General features: G+C 36.8%; 1 protein-coding gene across 4 annotated transcripts in view; it reads right to left on the bottom strand.

Moving 5' to 3' along the window:
* Positions 1 to 15,321, bottom strand: part of PIP4K2A (phosphatidylinositol-5-phosphate 4-kinase type 2 alpha) — a 108,652-nt gene that overhangs the window by 49,813 nt on the left and 43,518 nt on the right. For 3 of the 4 annotated variants that reach the window (XM_083861526.1, XM_083861528.1, XM_083861529.1), the window contains exon 2: positions 1,066 to 1,163. In XM_083861526.1, the coding sequence (XP_083717652.1) occupies positions 1,066 to 1,163 (98 nt within the window). Of the gene's footprint in view, positions 1 to 1,065; positions 1,164 to 8,064; positions 8,110 to 15,321 lie in introns of those variants that run through there. The other variant, XM_083861527.1, reaches the window with a different exon arrangement.

The raw sequence follows: 15,321 nt of genomic DNA, 5'->3' as shown, positions 1-15,321 counted from the left end.
TCATTACTGTGCATATATAATAACCAATTCTAGAGAATTTTCCCTCAAAACTGTTCATAGAAGGCTGAGGATAACAACCCTCTTAAAATTTCTCTTCTAATGCTTTCTTTTTTCAGTGAGAATTGGCTGTTTTTCTTCACAATGCTTAATGAATGCTTATTTGCTTGCTATAGTATCTATGTCAGAGCTAAGGACCTACAACAATGATGAAATGAACACAACATGTATTTTGACAATTCTGAAACATGGACTCAAGAGAAAAGAATACTTTCCCACTACCTTAAACTTCAAAGGTGACATCTCAGATTGGCTTATACAAGAATTACTGTACCATCTGTGACATCAAAAAATACTAATAGTGCCAAAACGTCAAGAAAATTTGCCTCATTCAATACAGAACTAATTTTAATATCCTAGTGTTCATTTTAGACCTATACAAGAGAAAATTATTTTGACCTTTGTCACAGAGCAGAAATCCCAAAGTAGCAAAATTTTTCTTTTCTACATATATTCTTGAATAAAATTCAGGTTATGCACAAACCAGTATTAGTAGTTTTGTATGTCTGTACATATTGCTCATGGGGCATTTTATTTTTAAGAGACAATAGATATTACATGAAACGACCATAATACCTTTGAAGCTTTGATGGGTATGATTTTTGTATTATGGAAAATAAAAAGCTGAACATTATTCACATTTGATATAGGCTTTAGATTCTCATTCTTATTCAAATACTACACTTAATAAACAGCATATGCACATGAAGTAATGTTTTTAGAAATACACAAATAAATGCTTATATCAGCCATAAATAATCACACCAAGAAAGGATCACCTTCAATACCTAAGATACTCATAAGGCAATAACAAACCATATGGAGGAAAAATTCTACCCAGCAGCCTTTGCTGTTGCTTTTTAGAACAGCACAGATGGTTGTGTTTATCTCAGGATTAACTTAATCATCAAAACTTCAGTCCCATGCACTGAAAAACAGAGTTCATAGGATTTCATAAAAATACCATTGCCACTGTCCCTTCTACACAAAATTATTACTTGTACTTACTTGTTGAAAAGGTGATTGTCCACCTTTATTTTTGAGTATGCTTTGAAATCATCTGGCATCAACATAACAGGGATTTGAACATGGCTCAGTTCATTGATCTAGAGAGAACAGAATATATTTAGTTGCTACTGTCTTTGCAAAGATGCTACAGACATATCTTAATTCTGAAAGTCTACTGTTTCCTGCGTATATATCCCAGGAGTGAATGCAGGTAACAGAAGAATGTAAAAGCGGTGTTATTATTTCCAGATCAAATGTAATCTCAAGAGTGACACTTTGGAAAAGAAGAAACAGCATTCCATATTTAGACTTGTTTCAGAAATAAAAAAGTGCTTTAAAGCACACCTGGAGTGTAATTTTTATGGAAGGTCAATGACAATGCCAGCAAAATGGTCTCCTATACCAACCCATAGCTTTGTCAGTCAAGCTATGCTTTCCAAAGATAATTGAACCTCTTTATTTCCAATGACTATTTACCCCTGCAGCTTATGAAGTAATCTTACATGCCTGTGTCTTAACTGTTTATAGAAAATAAAGTGAAATTTTGCATCCATGTGAATGTACATATTGTCAGCTCAATAAGCAGAAGTTTCTTACACTAGTGCAGAACTCAGACGAGTTTTTGTATTCACGCATTTCTTTGATTGTTCACAGTGGACAAATCATTTAAATAGATACATTTTTGCTTAGAAATAGAGATGCATGCAAGTCCTAAGGTTTTCCTTATTTTATTACATTTATGTGGACCACCTACTCTATGTAGCTTTGAAATGAACATTGTCAGTATTCTCAAGATTAGGATTTTCCCACTTTCATTCGTAACTTACTTCTAACCACATCTATTATAAAATGTAGACAACTTTACCACAACCTAGTTTGTAGGCATGTTTTTAGTACTGCATGTATTAATCAACCTTTAACTTACTTAAGTTTAACTAAAACACAATAAATACAAGACAGAATTGTTAAGCTTGCAGTGGTTCTTCCAAACCAGGAATGAGATAGCCATTACAACAACTGTCACCAAATACCCATGACACGTTTTAGCCATGGTTTTACAGCACTCTACACCCTGGTCATGCATCTCAATTTACCCAGTCAAATCTTTTTGCTTATACAGAGCACACTTTTTCTCAGCAGTTTCCTACAGGGTTTAGAGGGAAGTACCACTCTGTAAGAATGGAAATGCACACTGGACTGGATTTAGCAGCACAGGTGTGCTCCTCTGCTCCCTAGCACTACTTATCCACCAGTTTTTTCCAGCTACGAAGATGTTAATTATCTGTAAATGCTACATCCTGCTGAAGAGAGGCTTTTGGAGAAACCTTCGCTGTAAGTTAAAAATGCTGGAGGAAAAGAAAATGCACTCCCTGCAAGTATGACCTTTAGAAGAATGGAAGTCAAACAAAATAGGAAAAGAGTGAAGAGTCTTCTAGCTCTTAAGCAGAAGAAAGAAACCAACATGGGCAGGCAGGTCAGGTGGTCTCCTTGCCTTTCAATACTTTAAAGCTCCAGTAATGTTCCCTGCTATGTCTCATTTTTACCACTGAGATGCTTGCAGCCCACATGAAAACTGCTAAGATCTGTTGCATTTTACAGAATGCTTTTTTGGAAAGACCTGAACAGTTCTAGATAGAAGCATGGCAGCTATAAGCAGAGCAGAGAAACAAAAGAGAAAGAGGTCTGGGATAAGCTCAAAATGCTTCACTCCTTGGAGTTGGAAGGGAGAATGTTCTTTCCCCACGCCAAAGGAAGAGAAAGAAGAAATTCCAATAAATTTCTGAAAACATAGCTGTACAAGCCTAATAAATCATGATGACACCTCATTAAATACAACATAAAATAACAAAACCCTGATTGAAAAATCACTACATCCAGCATACATGCTCTTTACTGAAGCTGATATCACTGTACATCAATCTCACCCTGAAGCCACAAGGCAGTTCACAAGTCTGCAGAACCAGCCTAGCTGCTGTACAAATAAAACGAGGGACACATAGATGAAATTCTGCAATTGTTTTACAGAATTACCATCTCTTTCAGATGGCCAGATCACACAAATTTCACACTTGAATGAAGAGTAGCAGAAACATACGTGCATATATATGTTTCAGACAAAAATGATCCCAAGAACATCTTCTGCTGAATGCTGTCAAAAATGCTGAATTGAAACATCTTCAACTATCTACTACAACAAAGTTTGCTTGCAAATTCGCATTTTAGATTATCAAAACTGCATTGATCAAATTTTTATGTGTACTTGCTTTCTCAATTTGCTAATATTAAGTTTCTCTGCATATATCTATAGATTAGCTTTCATGCTGTGGATATTTAAATTTGTGCTATGTAATGGCACAGTTCTACTTGTGCCTGTAAGCCTTACAAGCATCACCTACACAGTAGAATGAAAAAGCCTTTTATATGCATACTTTGTGGATTCTTCGATTTTAAGAAAAGGATTCCGAAATACTTCTCCCTAGGAAGTTCCCTACACTCTTCCCCATTCCTCAGTCAAGCAGAAAAATGCCCACTAACAGAAGTTTTAATGGTTTTGTTACATTTTTTTCAGGAGGGATAAAATTTTCAGGGTGCTTTTTTTTCTGGGTGTTTTTGGTTGGTTGCTTTGGATTTTTGGTTGTTTTTGGGTGGAGGTTCGTTGGGGTTTTTTGGTTTTTTTTTTTAAGATTCATCCAAATCTGAGGTAAGTAAGAGTAATTTCTCTAATATTTTTGGGAATTCCTCTCTAGCAGAATAGGAAAATAAAAAAGCAGGTGATGAACACACAGTAGAAGTGACCTTTGATATAGCACACCAGCTGAGTAATGGCATATCCCAGCAGAAAAGACCATTGATTAATTTAAACCTTTCAAGTACAATGTCTGGTTCTTTGTGCAATACGACATTTTTGGGTAGATTTGATGAGGCCAGACTGGAAAATGCATACAAGACAGAATGGAATACCCATGTCATTAGATCTTGGTGGAAACTAGAACCACATTGTGGGGGGGGAGGGAGAAGAAACAATATCCAAATCACACTTCCCCCCCCCAACAGCTCTTTAAAAGCTAAAAGAAAAGGGAAAGGTCAGAGGGATCAATTCTCTACTTGGCCATCACTGTGTGAAGAAACAGACACATCTGAAAGACTAAATATGAAATGCAAAAAAACCATAAAAACAATTTTGAGTCTTCCAACTTATCTCAAATATTTTGCTTCTCTTTCTGTGTTTGAAAGTTAAGCACAACAGAAAACGTGTTAAGATGCATGTGATACCTTTGACAAGTATTATGCCCATCTCTTCATGTTACCCATTAAATACAGTTATCTCCCTTAGCAATAGCAAATGAGATGTGTGTGTGAGGATGTAAGTTCAGTATTCCAAATTATAACAGGAACTCTGTTACAATAGCTGTAATAATTACATAAGAAATATCCATTTTCCTCTAAGGAATGCTTTTGAATGTAATAAAATTGTAAGCAAGAAACAATTTCCCACAAGAGATAATTGCAAGGCATACATGAAACAAAAAGAGCTAACTGGACAGAAGACTAAGGGCTCAAACATTCATTTAACTGCAATTACTTCTGACAATCCACATGTACAGCATCTCTAAAATAAATACATGTGCATCATAATGAAAAGGAAAATTCTTTTAGTCTTGCAACCTACATTCTTTAATTGCCTTGAATTATTGTTGCCAAAGCAAAATTTTGCTGCAGATTGTCTTTTTTGAAATAGACAATGCTAGATATATCTTTGAGGAATTCAAATCCTATAAAATAGCCTTACAGAATGTATTGTTTTAAATATGAATGACTAAAATTTTAGTTGCACAGTAACCATACATATTATGTATAAATACCTCATGTGTATTAATAACATCTGTAAACTCATGCACACACAATATTAACAAGTGACCCAGAAGCCCCCCTTTAAGTAATTAATTCAGTATCTTCTGTGATATTAGTATAAACACAGGTGGTTATGCAACTTGGAAACATCTCCCAACAACTTACAAGCTTTAAGGCAGAAGAATGTTAAAAACCTTAGAGTGGCATTGCCCCTTTAAACATGCACACAAAAAATTGTGGCTCAGAGTGGTGGCTTGGCCGTGGGAGGTGGGAGAGAGCCAAAGTAAAAGAAGCTTTCAGGCAAAAAACGACTGATTGCAACTCATTTTGCTCCTGCAGGTTTAGGATTGAATTCACACTGTCAGGAAAACAGAGGTTGTAATTAAACTGCAAATAAGGGAATAATAAAAGCCTACTGGACATTGAATAAATAGTAAGACTCAGCTGGTAATGATTTTGAAATTAGCACACAGAGAGGTGTTCCCACAAAGCCATCTTATATTGGTGACATTTCAAATAAGCTTCTCTAATTTATATGATTTGAAATCAAGCAATGAATATATCATAAATTGTTAGGCATTATTAATGGCCCTTATTTAATTCAGATACATTCACCCTAAACACCACATTACTAGGGCAATGCATAATTAAGCATTAGTTTTCATTCTGTCAGAACATAAGCAGCAATAAATTGCTTGTATGCAAAGCAGACAATGAGATATTTAAACAGCATATAATAAAGGCAATTTACAGCACATATTGCATGTTTAGCTAGAAGAGTCAGAACAATAACCCTGTTCTCCAACAGATACAAGGTGATGACTATTGCTACGATGCTACAGCAAGAAACCTGCATAACACATTACAGCTGGTATTAATCATTTAAAAACATAAATCAAGCAACCAACCAACCCAAAAAAAACCCCCATAAAAAGCCCAAAGAAGCCACGCACAGCATCCAAAATTCAATCCTGAACAGACCACAAATTGCACTCAGACTACTTAGCAAGGTCTAGTTTCTTTTGAAACTCTTTTCCTATTTAAAGCCTTCATACTCCATGGGGTTTTCTGCATTTAATATTGCAGCTTCAATATACAGCACAGACACTGTTTCCTTTTAATTTAATGTATCGGCCCACCAGACTTGCTGAAACTATGGAGGGATGAGGTGTTTCCACACAGAACAGCCTGATAAAACATCTCAATCGCAGCTACAGCTCTTGGCAGCTTCACACACAGGAAAATCCCTGCTGCTCCTGATGCTGGATGAGGCAGAAGTTGTGGAAGTGCTACTTTCTTTTCAGCTGTTTATCTCCCAGCTCCCTTTGTGTACTGAAAGCTAATTCACAGCAGTCTGATCTGCTGAGACAAACAAGCTACAACTGGTTTGTTACTCTAAGAGAAAGTCAAGTGCATTTTTCACAAATCTGTGTATTTTTAAACACTGATTTTGGAAGAAGTGGGAGTGGTAGAGACTTCAGAAGAAAAATTATTTAGGCTCTAAAAATAGAACTGAACTTTTAACACCACCAGCAGTTCTGAGATTTTTATGTTCATGGTTTTACTTTCTGCATCACAGCTTCTCCTTTGGCACAGAAACTTGCACAGAAGTCTGAAAAGAAAAAAATAGCAAACCATATTTTTGGTTTAGACACCAAGTCATCATTTTGAACACATCACAGACCTCCTCAATGGCACAATTAATTCATTTATTGGTAGGTTAATGCTAATGAAAACAAGCCTATGGGATTCTAATAGATTGGTCTTACAAAACAAGGCTGCAGAACAAGAACACAAAAGAGGAAAACTCTTTGGGGTATACAATTTCACATTTAGGAGACTTATTTCTCATTCTTCTAGCACCTTCTTGATACTGAACACCCTTGCAGGTCTTACCAAACACAGCATTTTCCTGATCACTAAGGCACAATCACCTAGAAGATAAAGTTTCTTAATCTTATTAATTCCATCATCCTGTAAAAAGCCATTTCCAAAGCTGTTCCTATTTTGTAAGGAGTGGAGGTTTAGGTTAAAGCACAACAGGCCGAGTGGTGACAGGCAGAGCTATAGGCAGGCATTTACATCCTCTCCTTCCCAGATGTGGAACACACTGTGGTATTGCTACCAGGACAGTAAATGCCTTGTGCTGAAGTATAAACTGAAAGTGAAGTGATTATTTTACAACTCTTTGAAATCTACCTTGAAGGGTCTGAAAAGGGTGGATGAGGTCAGCAGCTAATCAATTTTGTGGAAGACATTTGCCTGTTACAGGGCAAAACCATCATTTGATAAATGTCATTTGACAGTTTAAATTACACTCAAACCCATTCTTGCAAGAGAAATAAAAGGTTAAGCTAAGTTCTGCTGTAGAGAAATAAATCAGTTCAGCAAAATACTCCTTAATTTGTTTTAAATGAGGTTTTCATCATTTCAATCACTCAAAAATTCATCTCTTTCCCCTACCTTCCACCCCCCTTCCCCCTCCCCCAAGGTAAAAACTATCCAGGCTTTTAAAAAATTTTGCAATGTGTTAGACTTCAGAGGGCATAGAAGACTTCTATATAAGGAATTTCCAGTTGCCTATTCAGAATCAAGTCTGAAATCTGAAATTAATGCAATTATATCACTAATAAAGAGGGTAAAGCATTTAACTTTGTCTGTGTGTTCAGAATAGTTGCAATTTAAGGTATATGAAGAGAAAAAAAAATTTAAAAACCAAGTTAAATCACCTTCCTGTCAGGTAAAAGGCAGCTACATAAAAGAATCTAAGTTTTACATGTCTCAAAACATCTACCAGTAATTACCAGAGCAGCTTTGTGTTTTCACAGTTCAGGTGATGCCTGTCATTAGATTTCTGTCTTTCAAGAAAATTCAGTAATATAATACTAGAAAAGTAGGCCCAACTGAACCAAAAGTATTCCAAACTGTCTTAACATTTACTTTTCCTAAAGTACTAAGCACAGAATATCTGAAATACTCCACGAAAGTATTAAACATATATCGTATTTAGCAATACTGAAAAATGAACACCTCAATTATAGCTTTTACATTTTATCAAAAAGAGTAGCAAGACCTTTCTGAAGTCTTATCATCTGCCTTTGAATTAAAAAAAACCCCAATAAACCAAGCAAAAAATTCACAGCAGACCCCAGATACTTTCATGAGACTTCTTAGCTGCTGTTTTCCACAGCGAAAGGATCTGTTTGGGCAGGGAAGGCCTGTAGTAGATGCATTCATGTGGAAAACAGGATATTGTGACATACTCAAGAAAGCTCTGGACAGGATATTGTGACATACCAAACACAGTCCTAAAACAGAGCAAAGAAAGAGTTTTCAAAGAGCAGTTGTGTTCATTCTTAAATTTGGAGTATCAGGGTCCAAAAATCTAGACAAAGGGTTTTACAGCTTGGTTATCACTTCTGTTCAGAGAGTTTGGAGTGACAGGGTTTAAAGAACCTAAAACCAAAGCACTTAAATTGCATTTCCTTCCCAACTATTTTGATGCAAGCTTTTAAGTTTTTCAAGCCTCTTGGACATTTACACAGTCTAGAATATACAGAACAGCTGCTGTATATGGTCAGACAAGAGCTAAGTCACATTTCTACAGGTTTGGTTAAAGTTCCCATGAATCTCCTTACACATTTCAATAAGTGCAAAAAATTAACACCTCACAATGTGCCAAATAATCAAAAGCCAAAAGTAAATTAAGCAGCTCAGATATAATGTCTGCCACGATAATCCCTCATTCTCCTAAAAGCTAGGTCAAATGACATAATACGTACAAAAACAATAATGCCCATTAATGAAATGGGAAATAGAATAATAGAAATATGACTTATTTGTAGTGGAGATTTTTGACAAGCTAGACACATCTAGTAGCAAATGGCACACAAAATTAAAGTCCTATCTCAATCCAAAAGAAAATCGTAAAGGACTGTAAGCTCTTCGTATTTGGACGAGTTGAGAGGCACACTTTACACATGAGCTCATCCTTGTTTGCAAATGCAACTGTTAGGAAGATGACAAGGCAAGAGACACAGCTCAAGACAACAATTTACAAGCTATTAGCTTGCCACAAATCTGATAAAAGAACATTTTATCTTCTAAGCAAAAATATCAAGTCATCCTCTTGAAACTTAAAATTGTGCTGCCAGGTTGATACACTTTGACAATCTTTCATATCAATGGGCATCCTCAATTATTGTTTGGAATACTGATGTAAAATGCAAACACTTGTCACAAGGTCTGATAGCCATCTGGTCTGTATTTTTCTAATTAAAAAACAAAATGCTTATCTGGCAACAGAAACTTTTAGCTCGCTTGGCTTTGTCCAGAAGCTTCACAAAGAATGACTACAAAGAGGAAGATGGTAGGAAGCACCATTTATTATGACATAGGGAAAGATTTATAGAAAAGAAGTTCAATTCTATATAGAAAGTAAAATACACAACTCACAGACAGATGTTCTACTAAGTTTCTAAATTATCTATTTATTGTGGATTCTAGAAGAAGAATTCAACAAGGAAGAACAAAATGAAATAAAATTACACTTATATTCCATGAATTGTGTTACTCAGATTTGGAGAAAAACCAAACTTGCCAACCAACTGAAAACAAACCTAAAGGAGTCTGTCCATTAAATAATGCTCATCTCCTAACAGCTTTTACAATTATATTTTTCAAGTATAATATTTCTGAATGGGAAAAACAAGTTCACGAAATTAGACACAGAATTCCAATAAGCAGTTTAACAAACAAGCAGAAGCTGTAGCCTTACCTGAGTGAACTGAAAAAAAAAAAAAAAATCAATAGAAAAAACATCAACAGGAAGGCAAAGTATAATGGGAAAAGAAACCTACGGAACCATTTTGCCTGTAACACATGGCTGCTTAATGAAGAGAAAGGCTTTAAGATCATTCTGCCTAAGAAAAGCAACCTGGGAAGTATGCAGAACAAATGCCACAAAGCAACAATTTAAGGCATCAGATGGGCCTCATTGTTTTTCACAAGTTATTACAAATGTAGAAAAGCCAATTTTTTGCCTATTTTTACACTGGTATAACGAAGATTATGCATTTCACATTATTAGCAGTAGTTGTAGTAGCAACTGTATTAAAGACGACCAGTTGTGAAGGGGGTTTAATGTGCTGTCATATATTCCAACCTCACAAATACGTTATTATTTAGAAAACTGTTGGCTTGTGAAAAGATGACATTAAAGCATGATTCCTTCAGGCCATTTCTGACTATGCATTAGGTGAAGGCTGGAGCTGTGAGGCAAATTTTCTGCAAACAGCAGCAATACTATTTGCATTATATAAATCTAATTTTAAAAGTTAATTAACTGACCAAGAGTGCCAGTGGAAGTACACAAAGGTCACACTACCCCCATTTCAGTGCAGCAGTTGCTCTCGGTAACATGGACCAACAGAGTAATTGCAGAGCACAAGGGACAGAACTTGCTCTGCCAGCACATCTTAGCCTGCAGCTAAATGCACCTTTTTTAGCCTAAACCTAAACCTCCTATCCTTCAGGAGAAGTAATAATTTTACATGTAAGCACCATGCAAGATATTGTCCTAGAGGTCCAAATGAGTAAGAATTGCATTTCCTTGGTTTAGAGAAATCCCTCCATTCACACCTCTGATGCATCTTGGTTGTTGTGCTGTATTCCTCTTGCATCTACCATATAATCATTTACTTCAAAGTAGTGTAATGCCTGAGGTTGGGCTAACAGGCCTGTAGTCACCTGTGAGGGTTATCAGCTTTCCAGGTTTTATCAGGATTTGTGGTGGTGCATTTCCCTCCATCCCTTTCCAGGCTGCACTGTGTTCTGAGAAATGCTCACTAGGCCCCAGCCTCGAAAACAGCACCTGGGCTCAGCTCCTCTTGAGCTTATCAGAAACACTGTCTACTCCCAGGAATGGCTAGTGAGCTCCTGCTTTCCTTATGAACAGCCTCAGAAAATTTTTCTTGCCTGAACGGCATAATGTTCCTGTTATTACACTTTCAAAGAAAGTGCTGCCCCAAAGTGTGGCCAGGCTGGAGCACTGTTCTGACTAAAGCCCCTCTCCTGCGACTGTATAAAATGGCCCATAATGAGTCCTTTGAGCTCTTCAGGGGTGCAGTGGGCTGTCACCGGTGACGTCCTTCTGATTGGGGCCTCTCAGAGCCAGAGAGCCCCCATGTATGCCAAACTTAGAGGCTTGCTGAACAACAAGTCCTGGACTTAGACCTCCACTCCTCAAGGCTCAACCCTTCACCCAGGTTGATGCAGGGAATTTGAAGTGAGTATTTCACTGACCTCCGAGGGGAACTTTTCACAGATGCCTTGCCTGCACTGACTCTTTATGCCTGTGTGCATGCTTGTGTGCATATGGTACAGCAAATCTGAGAGGAATGCTGCTTTCTTAGATGCTTAAATACCTTGGATATTGAAGCAAGATAGGCCTGTAAGTAAGCTTGTGACATGCAACTTAGATACTGCTAAATGCTGTTCTTTTGCTGAGTTGTTGTTATAACTTCGAAGTTATAAGATAGGTTAAATGCTATTAAGTGTTATTCTTCTGTTAAATTGTCATGGTTAAGTCATAAATTAAGTGTAAGGTGTAAATTAAGCTAGGTATAAATTAAGTGCTGTTCCTTGGTTAAATTATTTGGTTTAAGGTAAAAGGTGTAAGTTAAAGTACTGTTAAGTGCTGGTTTAGGCCATGTTCCTTTTCATTCTCACCTTCACTGCCCTTTTATCACACACACCTAGACGTACATCCCTAGATAATTCTCAGTTCACTTCTGTTTTGATTGTCTGGATTTTGTTTGGTTTTGTTGTTGTTTGTTTTTCCTTGCTGTGCCCTTAACTGTCCTGTAAGTAGTAGAGTGAATCTTGCCAATGAACTTTGTCATGCCGTTGCTTAATATTAAATCTAGCTTTTGCTGATACTCTTGCTGATGATTTTTTAAGTGATCTCAAACACTCCCTTGTAACAGGATGCCATGCAGACATTTTGCTGCATGAAGCCACTGTATGGGCTTTGTTTATGAAAATGCTCTCAGAGCAAAAGCAGAAGCTCTTGCTAGCCAAGACACCATGACATCCAGAAGGAGACATGAAAGGCTGTAAGTCCCAAGGAAACCAAAGAGAACCCAAGCTGAGTAGCAAGCTCAGAACAGACATCTAGGATTGTCTAAAGGTTGTTTTAGCACTTTCCTGCCCACCCCATGATCACTGATTTCTTCTATGTATAGTTTTCTAAATATACATTAACCTCTCCTTCTCACAGGCATTACAATACACATTTGCTTGGATAGATACTCTGCAGCTTCTGGCCATTCAAGTTTACATGCCACTCTTTCAGCATTTGGGAAAGACCAGTATCCAGGTATGGTTACAATGAGCTGGGTTTTGCTACTGCTCTGGATATCCTTTTTCCCCACAGAATCTCAATTTATTTTGGCAGTAATACTACATACAGAATTTCATTAATTTGTTATTATTACTTATGAGATATTAACTGCCCAGATCTAACAACTGCAATGTTCATTTTGCTGAAGGCCAAGTATTTAAATTACTGCACATTATTTCAAAACTCCAGAAAGCCTTCCCAGCCCTGCAGAAGAAGAGGGGTGTAAAGGGAGGGTGTAGCAGATCCACCAGGGGCTCATTGTCTCCCAAGTCCTGTCACCCTCCTAGTCCAACTAAATTGGGAGTTGAGATAATTATACAAACTCAAGGTAAACATCTTTTTTATCTCTTGATACGAAATAAAATATAATTCGTTAAAAGCAACATAATGTAATTGCACAACCTTTTTCCTCTGTTTGCAGGTCAGAATTTTGCTATCAGAGGATTTCATAAGCTTAGGGGGACAATAGGACACGTTCAATAGGCAAGATGACAAATCCGCTTTCTATTTATACGTTTCATAGCCCATAAATAAAAAGCAACCCCAGTGGTCTTAGTGCTGTTAATCTGAACATGCACTAGTGCCACAGAGCCTCCAAAAGGAGATCAAACAGAAATTGCCAAACTTTCTTATTCAGTAAGCATGGCAACAACAAAACATCGCTTCAACTGTAAAGACAAAACCAAACTGTAATGACTCAAAGTTTTCTGCAGCAGTTTCTATTATGCTAGCTATGGTAACACTGCTCCAAATCCAGTCAAAAAGCATTTCCCATGACGAGGTGGTTGGTGACAGTATTTGATCAGCTGCCACTCATTTCCTCTCCTGAACTCAGGAATCACATTTCCACGACTCAGAGAGCAGAACCACCCCACAGAAATTCTCTCTCATCATTGACATTTGACTCAGGTTACATATTGCTAATGAGCAGTATGAGAAAGAAAATCTAGCTTTTTGATTATTTCCATATGTGAAAATCCAAATTAAAAACACTTAATGATTTAATTTATCCCTTGAGCAAGAATTTCATATACATATTTTACACATACACATAAATAATTTAATAAAAAAAGCCCTGAGCTACCAATACGCATTTTCAACCATTAATGCTAATCTGAACACAGCAAATTCTCCAATGCAAATTGAAAAAAAAATAAAACACAAAATTAAAAGTTCTGAATAATGTACCCACAGTGAGCACAACACTGGATTTTTAAATAGCTAAAGCCACACGGTATCAAACCAAGCAATATTTTTGGGACCAGAGGCAGGAGCAGGCTGCCTGCACAGCACAAGGGCTGGGTAACTTAACTCACAGCTGCTTTGCATCACCACACCAGCACAAATGATCTGGAATGTGCACCCCCATGCCCTCCACGTTCCTCTGTGCACGCATACTCATTTTCCCATTTTCAGTCTAAGAAATAGTTTCTGAAAAACAGTGTTAAAAAGGAAATACTACCCTTACCTTTCATTTAAAGATCTGAAAAACATATTTAGATTTTTTTGAAAGAGGAATTCAGAGTAAAAGCCATTGCCATTTTTCTCAAGAAATCTGAGACCACAAGCTGTCATACTTTGTAAAATATATCATAAAATGAGAAGTAATAATAATCTGCACTAATGACAACATAGCCACTGATTTCTACTAATAATTTCTACAGCAGCAGCAAAGTGAAAGGGCTGCAGGGTCAAGTGTGATATGTTAACCCTCCAAGCCAGGACGAGTCAGAGGAAAGTTCACATGCAGCTAGTTAAGGATGTCGCTTGTTGCTTTTAATCCATCAAGTAACATACAAAACTCAGGATGGATTAAAAGTATCTACTTCAAGCTTGTAAGCTCAGGCTTTTATTTCTGGTATTGGATGCCCTACCATTATCTATGAAAGCATTTATGTTTTTGTACAAATTTGACTGCAAATGCACTGTTAATAGAGGAGCATTTTACGGGAAATCCAGAAGAAGCTCCTCTGTCTCATTACAAGAAAGCTTTTGAGAAGAAAACAGGCTCAGTGAGCCACAGGTGTTCTCAGAAAAACATACAAAGGCCTATGCTTCAAACAAGTCAGCGTTGCCACCATCACCACAAAAGTAACACTTCAGATCTGCCCCATTTTTTTCTGCTTTTGCACCAAAATTTTTCCCCTTCTGACATACCTGAGTATGTGGTCAGTTATGTGACAAACCAGAGCTAGAGCCCAAACTAAACCTGCCAAAAAAGGATTTTTGTTCATTTGGATGACTTGCCAAACCTGCTCACTGTGAGGTTCCAGGGAAGTGGAGGCAGCAGAGAAATGTTTCCTTCTACAATTCCTTAGCTTGAAGTGTTTGGACTATGAGCTAAAGCCCCTCAAGATGGGAGCACTGCTTGCAATCTGAGATTATTACAAAGTGAAGAAAAATTCATCCAAAAATGTACTTCAAAATTTAAATGAAATTTTAACTTCAATACCTCGTAAAACATATGACAAAATGAAAAATAACAGTAACCAGAACTAATAACTGAGCCTCCTGCATATAAACCTATTTTGACATTTGATTTTGCTGCCAACATTTAAGTACTTAAAAACCCCCAAGTTTCCTGAACTGCAAAACTAGCTTTGGGTAACTAACTTGTTTTTCAGGTGCAGACAAAATATTTTCTTTATTTCTGCTAACAAAGTTGAACAGATAAGTCATTCAGAGTTGAGAAACCAATTGGGACTCAAAAAAAAGACTTGTTTTCCTTTTCTGGTCCCCTAATTAAAAAACGTTATGGAAGATGAGATCTAGTTTTGAAATCTTAAAGCATGTTTGTGAGTTGACTGGTTATACTATTCAGATAATACTTCCTTCGTTAAAAAAAAATATTATGATGTCAAGTATAAGACTTGGTTTGATTAACTTATTTTCCAGTTTTTGTACCCTGGATATTTAAGGCTGCTTTATTTAACTCAGGAAAAAGAATGCTGGTTTAGTGCATTGCTTTGCAATTTATCAGATGGAGCTTGACAAAGGGGATT

The sequence above is a fragment of the Zosterops lateralis genome (assembly GCF_965231275.1).
Source record: "Zosterops lateralis genome assembly, chromosome: 1".
NCBI classification, from domain to species: domain Eukaryota; kingdom Metazoa; phylum Chordata; class Aves; order Passeriformes; family Zosteropidae; genus Zosterops; species Zosterops lateralis.
Note: the sequence above shows the minus strand (reverse complement) of the source record. Positions and strands in the feature narration are given on the sequence as shown.